This window comes from Narcine bancroftii, chromosome 7 (genome assembly GCF_036971445.1).
Source record: "Narcine bancroftii isolate sNarBan1 chromosome 7, sNarBan1.hap1, whole genome shotgun sequence".
Classification (NCBI taxonomy): domain Eukaryota; kingdom Metazoa; phylum Chordata; class Chondrichthyes; order Torpediniformes; family Narcinidae; genus Narcine; species Narcine bancroftii.
In genome coordinates, this window is record NC_091475.1 from 35,315,523 (window position 1) to 35,328,863 (window position 13,341).

Consider the following 13,341-nt stretch of genomic DNA (forward strand, 5'->3'; position numbering starts at 1 on the left):
GTTGATAAGGGATATTGAGGCTTTGGTTAGGAAAAAGCAGACTTATGTCCACTTTAAGAAGTCCACATCAAGCAAATTCTTTGATGATACAGAAAATGTAGGAGCTTGCTTAATAGGGAAATCAGGGCAAAAAGTGGACACGAGGTTGAACTGGTGGGCAAAATAAAGGAAAATCTCAAGATATTCTATAAAAAAGGGTGGCTAGGGAGATAATTGGTCCCTTTAAAGATTAATAAGGCCATCTTTATGTGGAACCATGGGAGATGAGTGAGATTTTGAATGCTTCCCATCAATTTTTACAGTGGAGAAGATCACGGAAGCCAATGAATTGGATTAAACAATTGCAAAGTCTTGGGCCATATAAGAACCACCAGAGAGGAGGTGTTGAAGGCCTTGGGAGTGCATTAACATGGACAAATGCCCAGGGCCTGATGAAATGCATCCTCACTCCTGGTGGGAGCAAGGGGAGAGATTGCAGAGGCATTTGCTGAGATATTTTAGTCATCTTTGGCCTTGGTTGAGGTACTAGGAAATGGAGGATAGCTAATACTGTGCCATTGTTTAAAAAGAGCAGCAAAGAAATGTCAGGCCAATGAGCCTCATATCAGTAATTAGACAATTGTTGTAAGGAATTCTGAGGGACAAGATTTATCATGATTTTGATGGTCAAGGACTAATTAGAGGATGACAACATGGATTTGTGTGTGGCAGATCGTGTCTCGTGAATCTAATAGACCTTTTTGAAGAGATGATTAAGTGGGTTGATGAGGACAGGGCTGTGGTTGTTGTACATATGAACTTTAGTAAGGCCTTTGACAAGTTTCCGCAAGGCATATTAGTCTGGAAGATGAAATCATTGGGGATCCAAAGGGGTGGGGATGGTCACTGGATCATTGGATTCAAAATTGGTTTAGTGGAAGGAGTATTTTGATTGAAGACCTGTGACCAGTGGTGTGCTGCAAGAATGGTATTGTATCCATTGTTCTTTATTATCTAAAATCCCTGGTACCCAGAATTCAAGAAATTGGCAAATAAAAGGAGGAAATAAATAAATAAATAGATTGAGAATTAATTCAAATGTAAATAAAAGTTTAAACTTGTAAAAGTAAATTTTCTCCAAAGCAACACACAAACTCTCGGTGAAGATGGAGCAAACATTCAGCCAGCGGAGCACCCTGGTCATGGCCTGTCCACAGCAGCTGTTTGAATAGTTTCAATAAAGTTGTGTGTTGAATAAAATGGTAGCAGCCAGGTTGAAGAAACAGCTGATGACATTGGCCGCTGGGGTTAATTATGTTAATGGCATGGTTAGCATCACAGTTAGCACAACACTGTTACAGCGCCAGCAACCACGTTTCACATTTATATTTTGTAAGTTATGGGGACTACCCGATTAAAGTGAACTACATAATTAAGGACTACAATATAAAGGGATCTGGGAATACAGTTAAATTGTTCCCTGAGGGTTGCAAAAAAAGATTTTGGTATCTTAACCTTTATAAATCAAAGTATTGAGTATAGGTTTTGGGATGTTATGTCAAAGTTGTTTAAGACATTGGTGAGGGTAAAGCTGGAATGTTGTGTGCAGTTCTGGCCACCTAACGACAGGAAAGATATCAATAAGATTGAAATAGTGCAGAGAAGATTTACTAGGATGTTGCTGGGCCTTCAGGAGTTACAGGGAAAGATTAAACAAGTTAGGACTTTATTCCTTGGAGCGAAGAAGAATGAGGGGAGATCTGATAGTGGTTTACGAGAGGTGGATGCAAGTAAGCTTTTCCCACTTAGATTGGGGAGATAAATATGAGAGGTCATAGATTTCAGATGAAAGGGGAAATGTTTAGGGGGAACATCAGGGGAAGTTCTTCACTCAGAGTGGTGGGAGTGTGGAATGAGCTGCCATCTGAAGTGGTGAATCCGGGCTCAATCTTAAGTTATAGGAATAAGTTGGATAGATACATGGATGGGAGAGGTCTGGGGTGGGGGGGGGAGGGGTTATGGAATGAGAGCAGATCAATGGGACTAGCGGAATAATGGCCACCACAGGCTAGAAGGGTTTTTTGTGCTTTAGCGGTCTATGGTTCTACTGATTTTTGTTTTCAAATTAAATTTTCCACTGTCTTTTGATTTTTTAAACTGTTTATCCCTAATGAAGATATATTAGTTAGTCATTGTAAGAGTGTGTCTCAGGCAATCGGAACATTCGCATATCTGGCATCCACAATTCCCCTAGGTGCCAGATACTGGGGATTTTACTGTTTATGATTTGGATGGCAATGTAGTTAACATGATTAATAAATTTGCAGATTACACTAACATTTTGTCAGATCAGTGGACAGTAAGGAAGAATATCTAAATTTACAATGGGATCTAGATCAGTTGGGTAGGTGGGCCAAGAAGTGGCAAATGGAACTTAACTCTGACAGGTGTGCGATGCTGCACTTTGGTGAGCCAAACCAGGACAGGATTTACATGGTGAATGGTTGGACCCTGGAGAGTGTTGTAGAACAAAGATACCTTGGGGTCTGGATGCATATTTCCTTCAAAGTGGCAACTCTGGTGGAGAAGGCATTGGAATGCACCAGGCCTCATTAGGAGGGGTATAGAGTACAAAAATTGGGAATTCATGATTCAGCTGTACAAGGCATTGATGAGACCACACTTGGAGTACTATGTGTAGTCCACATAGAGGAAGGACATCAATAGATTAAAAGAGATACAGAGGAGCTCTACCAGGATTAGAAGGCTTGAGTTATCAGGAAAAGTTGAATAGGTTGATTTTTTATTCCAGGAAGCTGAGGGTGACCTTATAGAGATTTATTGAATTATGGGAGGTATGGATAAATAGAATGCTCATTGTCTTTTTCCCAGAGTAGATGACTCTAGAAAGAGAGGGCAAAGGTTTAAGTGAGAGGGGAAAGATTTAAGAGGGACCTCATGGGCAACATTTTCACTCTGAGAGTGGTCCATATCTGGTATCAGCTGCCAGAGGAAACTCTGGAAATGGGGAAAAGTACAAAATTCAAAAGACATTTGGAAAGATTTATGGATAAGAAAGGCTTAGAAGATATGGACCAAATGTTATCTTGGGTCAGTGAGAATGAAAGGCCTGTTCTGTGCTATTTGACTTGATGACTAATTGACTGAGAAAATATTTAAAAGGTTACTGATGAGTTTCACTGGTTTACAATGTTAATTTAATATTTAACAGGTCGTAAAATTTTGAGAGACTTTTGAAATGGGTGGAGAGAGTACAAGTTTCTAAACGTTCTTATGCTACAGCTTGTCACCCATCATAACCAACTATGAGGTTTAATATATAAAGAATGATTGCATCTGACACAATAATTTGCCTACTGCACTAGCTGGTCCACTTGCAGATGTTTATTAAAAAAAATCACAGGGATTATTAGGTTTTTGTGGGAGACAGGGGATGTAAAAATAAAGAGTTCACTCTGGGTCTCAGCTGGAGTTCTGCATAAAGTACTGGGACTGCATCGCAGAAAGGTCCTTGGAAATAATACAGAGGAAGCTCACCAGGGTGCTTCCAGACACAAAGAGAATGAGTTGTGAGAAATTAGAAATGTTCAGTTTGTTCTCTTTGGAACAGGGCAAATAAAGAGATGACACAACTGAAGTTTTTAAGATGATGACAAACTCTGGTGGACAGCAAAATAAATAGCCAGAGACCATGATCGGGCAAAGGGTTGGAGATCCAGGTTTTATCCCCAGATTGGTGTAAGGATTAAAAAAGGAGCTGGAATCTGATTTCATGAATAATTTCCAAAACAAACTGAACAGTTATTGGAGGACGAAAAAGATGTAGCCAGTACTGGATAATAGAAAAATGGCCTTATTCTGTATTCTCAATTTCCATGTTTCTCTCACAAACAACAGCAAAATATTGCTGGTCGAGGGAACTTTCTGTGCACAAATCAACTCCCATGCTTCCAACATTGTAATGGAACTAAACAAAAAATTATTGCTTGGCTATAAGGTTGAGAAAGGCGCTGTGTTTGCAAGTTGTTTACTTATTTCTTTCAACTGAACAAGACACTGTAGTGAATTATGCATTCCATACTTGTATAGGTCGTCCATCCTGCTGTCCAATCATGTTCCTCCACTCCAGGAGGGAGCGCTGCAAGCGATCAAATCCAGTCTCCCATAGCCGGACATGCCCTCCCAGATCCACTGTCACCACTCCTCCATCTCCCATGCCTGCAATGACAACTTCTGTGTCTGAGATCTTGGACAGCCATTGAGTGTAAGGGGAGACAGAGAGAGCCCTGAGGGGGAAGGAAAATACACATGTGTCACAACAGTCAGCCTGGTCCCATGAGGCCCATAAGCCAGTTCTGAATCAGATGGTTGAGAGTTCAAGCCTGACAGGCAAGAAGGGACAATTTTCCAAATGGACATCCCAGGCATGGAGACTCTGTGCCTGAGAACATAATTACTTTGACTCATTACAAGGAAACCATCCATTCAACCCAAAGTAAATGTTGACATTCCAAATAAGCCTTCCACACCAGCCCTCTTTATCCACTCCAATCTCCATCCCTTCCATTCCCTTTTTCCTGTCTCTTAAATCAGGTTGTTCCTCCAATTGTATCTCTAGATAACATTGTTACCTCAGAAATTCTCTGTTAGTTTTGTTGGTGATTGTGTTACATCTTCACCGTCCTTAAAGGGGTAACAATACAGGCAGATTTTTCTGCCTGAAAAAGTTTTCTATCTGAAACAAGCAGAATAATTCTCCCTACGGTGAAAAGTTGGCCAGCACCAATGATATTCGGAATAACTTCATGTAAAGGGGATTGGAAATTTAGGACCCCCTCTTTGAAGTTATCATGTTGGGAGGAATCAACTTAAAATTTCAAAAGGCATGATAGATTTTCATTGGACTTGGTAGATACGTAGATCGTGGTAAGATAAAAGTCAGCCTCAAATGGAAGGATAAATACTTTGGTAGCATGGTAGCCCATGCTTCAAAAATGATCCCATGTAATATTTTGCTTACCTGGGAATGGGGATATATTTAATCTTCTTGGAGTTCAGATCTGTTACTTCCAAGAATCCTGACGAATCTGGAGGTTTCACATCTACCAGAAAAGAAACAGTTTGACAGAGCGAAAAAAACCCAAAACCGAACTGCTGGAGAAAGTCAGCAGGTCAAGTGATATCTCTTGGGGGAGGGAGAGTTGTGGATGTTCCGGTTCAAGACCCTACATCAGGAAGAAGGACACAGAGGGAAGGTAGCCAGAATAAAGGAGTCAGCGGGTGATAGACAGATAAAGAGGGGCGAAAGATGATGGACAGATTGAACCAGGTGGGGGAGTGAAAAGGATGGAGTTCGAAGCATGGAGGTGAATGATAGGGGAAGCAAACAAATAGAAAACAAGAGGGCAAGTGGAAGGAGAGAGTAAAACTGGAAACAGGAGCTGAATGGTGATAACAGGAATACAAAGGCTACCAGACATGGCCATCAGGTAAGGCAGGAATCACAGGGAAGAGATGTCTTCATAAGGTCAACAGAGATGATTTGAGCAGTACATTGACAATTGCCCCACACAATTGATCATTACTTAAAGTGAATGAGCAGTAACAACTCTGATCTATTTTTGCTGTATTGGGCTATTTTATATATTGTACTGCTGGGTATGGCTCTGCTCTTGATGGGAACACATAATCTGGAGCATTTAACATCACTAAATTTAAATGTAGGATTTTTCTCAGTTAATTAGAGCCCAGTTATCTTTAGCAGACTTCCAGGTCCAGAGGGGTCAAGCTGATGTTTAAATATTTTTAAAGCATAAGTAAAACTGTCAGCTCAACACAATCTGCTGGAGAAACTCAGCAAGTCGAGCAACATCAGAGGGAGAATAAGAATTGTCGACATTTCACGGCTTCAACCCCCCTGCATTCTCTCCTGTGTTTAATTTTTTTTAAAGCATTACCAAAACTGACAGCTAAACATAGCTGTGATAGTACAGATTCTATCACCAATGTGTATATGTACAGATGGTCAGGTAGGATGACTGTGATTGCTGAGAGTGTAGCCACACCTACTGGCAGGTTTTAAAGGATTGCTCCTAGCCAGACCAGGTTATTCTGGACTGGTCGACCTACTTGTGATATGCTCCAGTCTTTTAGTTAATAAAAGCCTTGGTTTGGATCAACAAGTCTTTGGTTCTTTTGACACGCATTACAATAGCCTGCTGGACTTGATGAAGGGTTTCAACATGAAACATCAACCAATCTTTTTCTCCTACTGATGCTGCTCACTGTACTGGATATAATGTAACAAATGAATTTCTGTGGTAACCTAGATGGCCTCTCCCCTATTACAAGAACTCCTTTCCCATAGTTATATCAATGCTAACAAGGTGCCTAACCCTGAGCGTACTACGGTTGATCTCTTGAGACTGAGTGACTGGATACAAAGACCATTGTGTTTTCTTCTTTCATTTAAAACTATGCTCAGCTGCTTTTTGGAAAGATAAGAAAACTAGGCTTTTCTTAATAAAAAATTAATTCCATGGTGTGGGAAAGATAATACGACTGTTAATTGTCCAATTATTTTAAAGTTTTAGAGTTCTGACTTTGTGTTTGGATGAATTAGCAGAAATAAATGGGGAAAGAAACAAAACCAAGAGAACCTTTTGGCTGCCAGAAGATGGTTAGAGGAAGAGAAAATTACACACTGGGAATAATTCAGTGAGACAGTATGAATGGGTCACTGTTTCAAGTAGAAGAGAAGAAGATAGAGGGATGTGTGGAACAAAGGGAAAATCTCTGAAAGGGTGACACCAAATGAATTCATGTGGCTGTTAAAAACCCTTTACACCATATCCATGGAAAACAATAGGAAGTCAGTGTTTCAGGCCCAAGTCCTTCTCAGGTTATGTTGCAACTGTACAAGGTACTGGTGAGGCCACATCTGGAGTACTGCATGTAGTTCTGGTCTCTTTACTTGAGGAAGGATGTACTGGCTTTGGAGGAGGTACAGAGGAGTTTCACCAGGTCAATTCCAGAGATGAGGGAGTTAGCCTATGACGAGAAATTGTGTTGTCTGGGACTGTACTCATTGGAATTTATAAGAATGAGAGGGAATCTTATAGAAAAGCATAAAATTCTAGATAAGATAGAGGCAGGTAAGTTGTTTCCATTTGGTGGGGGAGACCAGACTAGGGGACATAGCTTCAAGATTCAGGGTAGTGAATTTAGTACAGAGATGAGGAGGAACTGCTTTTCCTAGAGGGTGGTGAATTTGTGGAATTCTCTGTCCATTGAAGCACTGAAGGCTACCTCAGTAAATATATTTAAGACAAGGTTGGATAGATTTTTACATAGTAGAGAAATTAAGGGATTATGGGGAAAAGGCAGGTAGGTGAAGATGAGCCTATTATCAGATCACCCATGATCTCATTGAATAGCGGAGCAGACTCGATGGGCCGGATGGCCTACTCCTGCTTGTTTCTTAGGTTCTTATCAGTTGAAGTTTTATGTGCAATGTGATGTGAGTTGACACATTGAATCATTTGGTCTCAGGCATCAGAGACATTCTCTTGGTTCCCTCCCTCATTCTCTCTGCTACAGAAAACGATGTTTTCCCTTTTTCCAAATTCTGACGACAGATCCAGAACCTGAAAAGTTAACTATTTCTCATTCCATAGATGCTGCCTGAACTCCTGAGTGCTGCTGGCATGATCTGTTAATTTCAGGTTTCCGACATCTGCAGTTTTTTGTTGTTTATGATTTCCATTTACTGGAGAATCCATGAAGGGTGATGGAAATGTGGAGTGGGCTATCTTCCTAACACTTGGGAAAGCCATTCATATTCCCAAACAATGTTGCTGGAATTTTTGGGAAAAACACAGTGCATAGTGATAGGAGGATGGACAGAAAGAAGAGCTCTGGATGAAGAAGTTTGTTATGGGTAGGATGGAACCATTGCAGCCCTGGTACCAAGCAGGACAATGCATGGAGAAAGACGACGATTATAAAGAGGTTGAGGAATAATGCCCCATGGTCACAGTCAAGGGGAAAGCTGTTGGTAACTTGCATTAAGACCATTTCAGTATGTTTTGAGACTGGAGAGGATGGAACGGCAAACAGCATGAGACAGGCTTGGACTTGATGATATAAACAGGAATTACATGGTTCACCAATCTGCTTCCTGCAGCAGCCATCTCCACCTTTGCCCTCCCCTCCCCCTCCTCACTCCATCTGCCCTTTTTTTCCCCCTCTTCCCTCTCTCTCACCTCTGTATCCCAACCACCCCTCCCAGTCCCAAAGCTGGTTGTACCTATCCATTACCCTATACCGTTTCCCGAACCACCCATTACTTGCCGACCCCTGACCCCCTTGCCCCCATTACTGCTCATCTTCCATCTCCTTTCCCAGCCCTGAAAAGTTGACTGTCCATTTCGCTCCATGGCCACCGTCTGGCTCGCTGAGTTCCTCCAGCAGCTCGGTTTTTTCGCTTGACATGCCAGCACTTGCAACTGGCTGTGTCTTTGAGAATATTTGAGAGGTGAGCTGAGACAGAGGTCGAGCAGCTAGTAACAAAAACGGTGCACTTATAGTGGTATTTGAAAGGAAGGACCATGCTTGAATGTTGGGGAACCATTCACAACATCAAATAAGAGGAAGGTGGGATAGAATGGTGGTAAACAGGAAATCTGGAGATACGAGTTCTAGTGCAGTACACAAAAGGGCAGATGTTTGCCTTATTCTTTTGGCATACCTAAAGAAGGACCCAGGCCCGAAACATCTACTGCCTACTACTTTCCATGGATGCTGCATGACCTGCTTAGTTTCTCCGGTACGTTTATGTACTGCTGATGATCATGGGAATGAGCTTTATTGTCATGCACATTGTACAATGTTCATTGGCACTGGAATTCTTATTTGCTGCAGCTGAACAGGTACTTTGTTTAAAAAAAACTACAACAGTTTAAATAAGTGAATTAAAAGGAGACAATAAATACAAAAGATAGGTAGCTAATATATATTCACAGTGCACAGGACTTTAGAGGGAAGGAGGAAACGAGAGGTGGATCTCGTGGCTAACCTTAAAAGCTACCAACATGTGATGTCAAGAACTGGTTGATTGGACAGTGAAGCTTAAAGAATGCCATTATGAAGGGCCTGTGGCACTACACCAACCTTGAGGGTAGATTTCACTCAGAGGAACCTCTGTGGGTGCAACAGCTCGAATCACCTGGTTGGCCTCAGTCAGAGTTATGCAGTTGGTCTGCTTCATATTCCCAGCCGGGTTACTCCCATAAAAGAACTTGTCTTTTGAGAGACTGACGTGGCTCCTGTCCAGCTGAGCTCTTCTTTTCCAAGTGTACACTTCATTGGGAGACTGCAGAGAGACAGTAAACATAAACCAGTGTTCAATTGAGAAAAAAAGTTGATAATTAGTAAAAGGAAGAAACTTAACAAGATACTCTGTCCCTTATTCTTTTTAGAGCCTCGTGATCTTTCCTGATCCATCCTGGGATTGAGGATATTTCGCTTAAACACTGGTTCTCTTTGTTCAGAGGTGGCTGGTGGGTGGGATCCACCTATTGTCTCACAGCTGAGACAGGAGGATGGGTGGTTTGGGAGGTGGTGTGCTCACTTTGCCTCTGCTAGGCATCCGTGAGCTCCAGGATGGACTCAAGGGTCTCGGTGCCACTGTGAATGCTCTTTCTCCATGGGTGGGCAAGAGATTCCCCCAGACTGTGGATGCGGAGGGGGTGGGGGTGTCACATTTCTTCAGAGAGGCAAGAGATTAATTTGGAGGTGACGCCCGATGTTGCAGTTTGTAGGGTGATTTGAAATGAGGAAAACTTGTGTCGGAGCAGCACGACTGCGATTATTAACGCTCAGTAGAGGCTGGTGCAGTATAACTTTCGCCACCAGCTTTATTTGACACCACAAAAATTGAATAAGGCTACACCATAAATTTCAGACCAATGCTTCAGATGTGGCATTGCGACAGGAACCTTTGTGTATGCAACCTGGACACATACCAAGGTGAGACCTTTTGGTTGGAACTAGGCAAAGCCCTAGAAAAAAAATCATAGGTTAAGAGTTCCCACAGGACCCAGAGCTATTCCTGTTGGGAAATATGATGGATATAAGGCTTAAGATGAAGCTGTGCAAATTCCAAATCCAATTTGTAATGATCTCATTGGCAGTGGCCAGGAAGTGCATAGCGGGTACTTAGACTCCCACTTGGGCATTGAGCGCTGGAATACAGAAATGACCTACAACAAGGAAAAAATATAACACCTTCCAAAAAATTTGGCAACCATATTAAATTTCATAGGAGCACAGTTATAGTGTGGATCTGTGTGTCTTGCTGCACTGCCTCCCTTGTCTATCCTTCTACTGAGGAAAGGGTGCGGGGGAGCCATTCCATCCTAATCAAATAAAGTCAAGAAAAATGTAACAGCCTAGTTCCGGCTGTTGGGTTGCCACAAATCTCTGATGTGTTCCCTGCCTTTGTTGTGGGTGTCTTGAATGTTGTGCGTAACTATGGTCTGTTGAGTGTGGGGAAGGGGAAAAAATAGTTCGGACTCGACAGTGAATTTTGTATATAATTAATAAGTGTAATTTGTGATTGATTACTGGAAACCGTTGACAATTTATAAATAAAATATTTTTAAAAATCAAGGGTTATGGGGAGAAGGCCAGGGAGTGGGGCTGAGTGGGTTCAGTTCATGATTAGAATGGCAGAATCGATGGGCTGATTGGTCTACTTCTGCTCCTAGATTTTGTGATTCAGACACACAGCCTCCGCCATATAGGCATACAACTGCTGTCATTTCGAATGTCAATGGCAGCAGCCATATCTATTGCCTCCAAGTTTCCATTCAAGACACATATTATCCTAATTTGAAAATATATTGCCATTCTTTCATTATTATTGAATGAAGTTATCAGAAATCATGTCTAAACAGCATGGTGATAGTACCTTCACTATCCCGACTACAGTGGTTCAAGGTGATGGCTCATTAGTACCTTCACAGGGAAGAAAGGGAAGGGCTTCATCAATAGTGTCCCTTTCCTGTAACTGAATACAAAAAAATATAGCAACCTTGAGATGAACTGTGTGGGATTTCTGGAGAAATGGACTGGATGGTGCAACGTGGTTGGATGGCGACAGGGTTTGGTTGAATGGAGCTGAATGGTGAAGTGCTTTGAATGAAGTTGTGTGGTGGGATTGGTTGGTGAGGAAATTGAGTGAGATAGATTGACCTTAAGGAATTAGCTGGCTTGAATTAAATTCTGGCATGGTAGGTTGGATTGAATGGCGACATAGCTTGCAGTTTGGGCTAGAGGTAATTTGTGGCATTTGAATTGTCTTGATTGGATGGTGAAATAGAATTGGGTTAGAGAGGTTGGAAGTTGGGTTCAATGGGTTGCTGAGCAGGGTAGATTGGGCGAGATAGATTGGACAGTGAGGTAGATTGGATCTGCTGGACTGAAGGATGCAGGTGGGTGGTTGAAACCGACTGGAACCCTTCATCAGGTTGAATTAGATATGATACAGGCTACAACAGATTACTTTAGAAGGGCTAAGGGTGGGAAAACTCGAGTTAGATTGCTTGGCATGTTGAGATCAATGGCATTTACTCATATCCAGGATATGATTTCCTGGGGTGTTACATCTAAAATCTGGTTAGTTCCCTGCCAAATTCTTCACAAATGTTGTTGAGCTCGGTCATAAAACACTGCAGCTAATCAGTATTACTGACCATTTAATGGCCAAAACATTAACATATCAAAGGAAATTGACCACACCAAGAAGAGAGTATATACAATTCCCATCCACCAATGTAGAACATGATGATTGAAGCTTAGCTGAGAAATCTGACACTGGGATCATTTTAACTATGCAAGAAAAGGAAACAAAGTTAAATCAGTCCTCACCCACATACTGTATATCAGTAAAGGATTCTTGTTTTATATGGGGGCAGAAAATTATTACCTTTTTTAAGAATCTCATGGACATATCCAGACAAATAAAGTTTCTATTTGACCAATACAGGGTGAGCACATTTCTCAAGTGTAAGCAGAGGTGGAAGAGAAGTTCAGAATGCACTGATGAAACCACCAACCCTTGCACTTTGGGTTTTAGGTTGAAATGTTCAATTCACTGATCAGCATCATCGACTCCCAACCTGAAGAGCAATCCTCTGCAATTTCAGGCACTATCTTATCTCTCATAATTTGTGCCTTACCATTAGATCTGGAAATCCGACAACTATAGTTGCATAGCTGTTTTCATCAGACAGAATCCGATTTGGAGATGCAATTTTCTGTCCCAGAGCCACACTAAGGTTCACTGAGGATAACTCTTCCTTTGACACTGTGCAGGGGCTTAAGAGCTCCAGGGCTAAAATCAATTGAAGAACACTTATCATTAGCGTGTCAAGAACAATTTATGCAAATTGATGAAACAGACAGAATAAATACCATTTTCACTCAAATGACAGCATCCTTAGTTTCCTGAAACAGCAATGAGTTGAAACCAAGTTCAAGTACAACCTGACAAAACAGCATTCTCTGGTCTTTGGTGCAAAAACATAGAAACACACATCCAGACAGCCACATATTCAGACCAATTATACATGTGCAGTACCTATATACATTTATAACAATAAATAAATATTGTTTAATCAATAGTAGAGGCTCAGAGGGTCAGTATGAGAAGTTAATTTCAGTCGTTCAGCACTCTCACTGCCCATGGGAAGAAGGTATTTCTCAGCTTGGTCATTCTGGCTCTGATACTTAAGACAAGTTGAGACTTTGATGTTGCCATCAGATATGAAGTCTGAATAAGAAACAAATTTAAAGCTGCTTCTGCTTGTCGATTTGAATATAAAATATTCCAAGGGGTTATTTCCTTTTAATGAGATCCTGCTGCATGCAAATTAGGCCAGACTTGACAGTATTAATACCATAACAACAGCCACTTCATTCTTAACTGGAGACACACAGGAGACTCCCAATGCGGGAATTTGAAGCTAAACGCAACCTACTGGAGGAAATCAGCAGGTGTTGAGCAGCATTAGTGGGAGAAAAAGAATGGTTGATGTTGTGGGCTGGAACCCTTCATCAGTCCTGATGAAAGATAATGGTCAACAATGCTGACCATTCTTTTTCTCCTACTGATGCAGCTCGACCTGCTCCATTGTTAAAATAGCTTGGGAGATGTACAAATTTGATTGGAGAACAAGCAAGGTTGACAGAACTAGGTCCTTTCTTTTGGAGCAATGAAGGATGAGATCTGACTTAATAGAGGTGTGTAAGATTATGAAGGCTTGGATGGGGTGGACA

General features: G+C 41.5%; 1 protein-coding gene across 6 annotated transcripts in view; it reads right to left on the reverse strand.

The window, feature by feature from the left end:
* Positions 1-13,341, reverse strand: part of vwa8 (von Willebrand factor A domain containing 8) — a 257,379-nt gene that overhangs the window by 47,718 nt on the left and 196,320 nt on the right. For all 6 annotated transcript variants that reach the window (XM_069889575.1, XM_069889576.1, XM_069889574.1 and 3 more), the window contains 4 exons: positions 12,243-12,397; positions 9,172-9,373; positions 5,021-5,102; positions 4,082-4,286 (listed from right to left, as the gene is read on the reverse strand). In XM_069889575.1, coding sequence (XP_069745676.1) covers positions 4,082-4,286; positions 5,021-5,102; positions 9,172-9,373; positions 12,243-12,397 — 644 coding nt within the window. The remainder of the gene's footprint in view (positions 1-4,081; positions 4,287-5,020; positions 5,103-9,171; positions 9,374-12,242; positions 12,398-13,341) is intronic.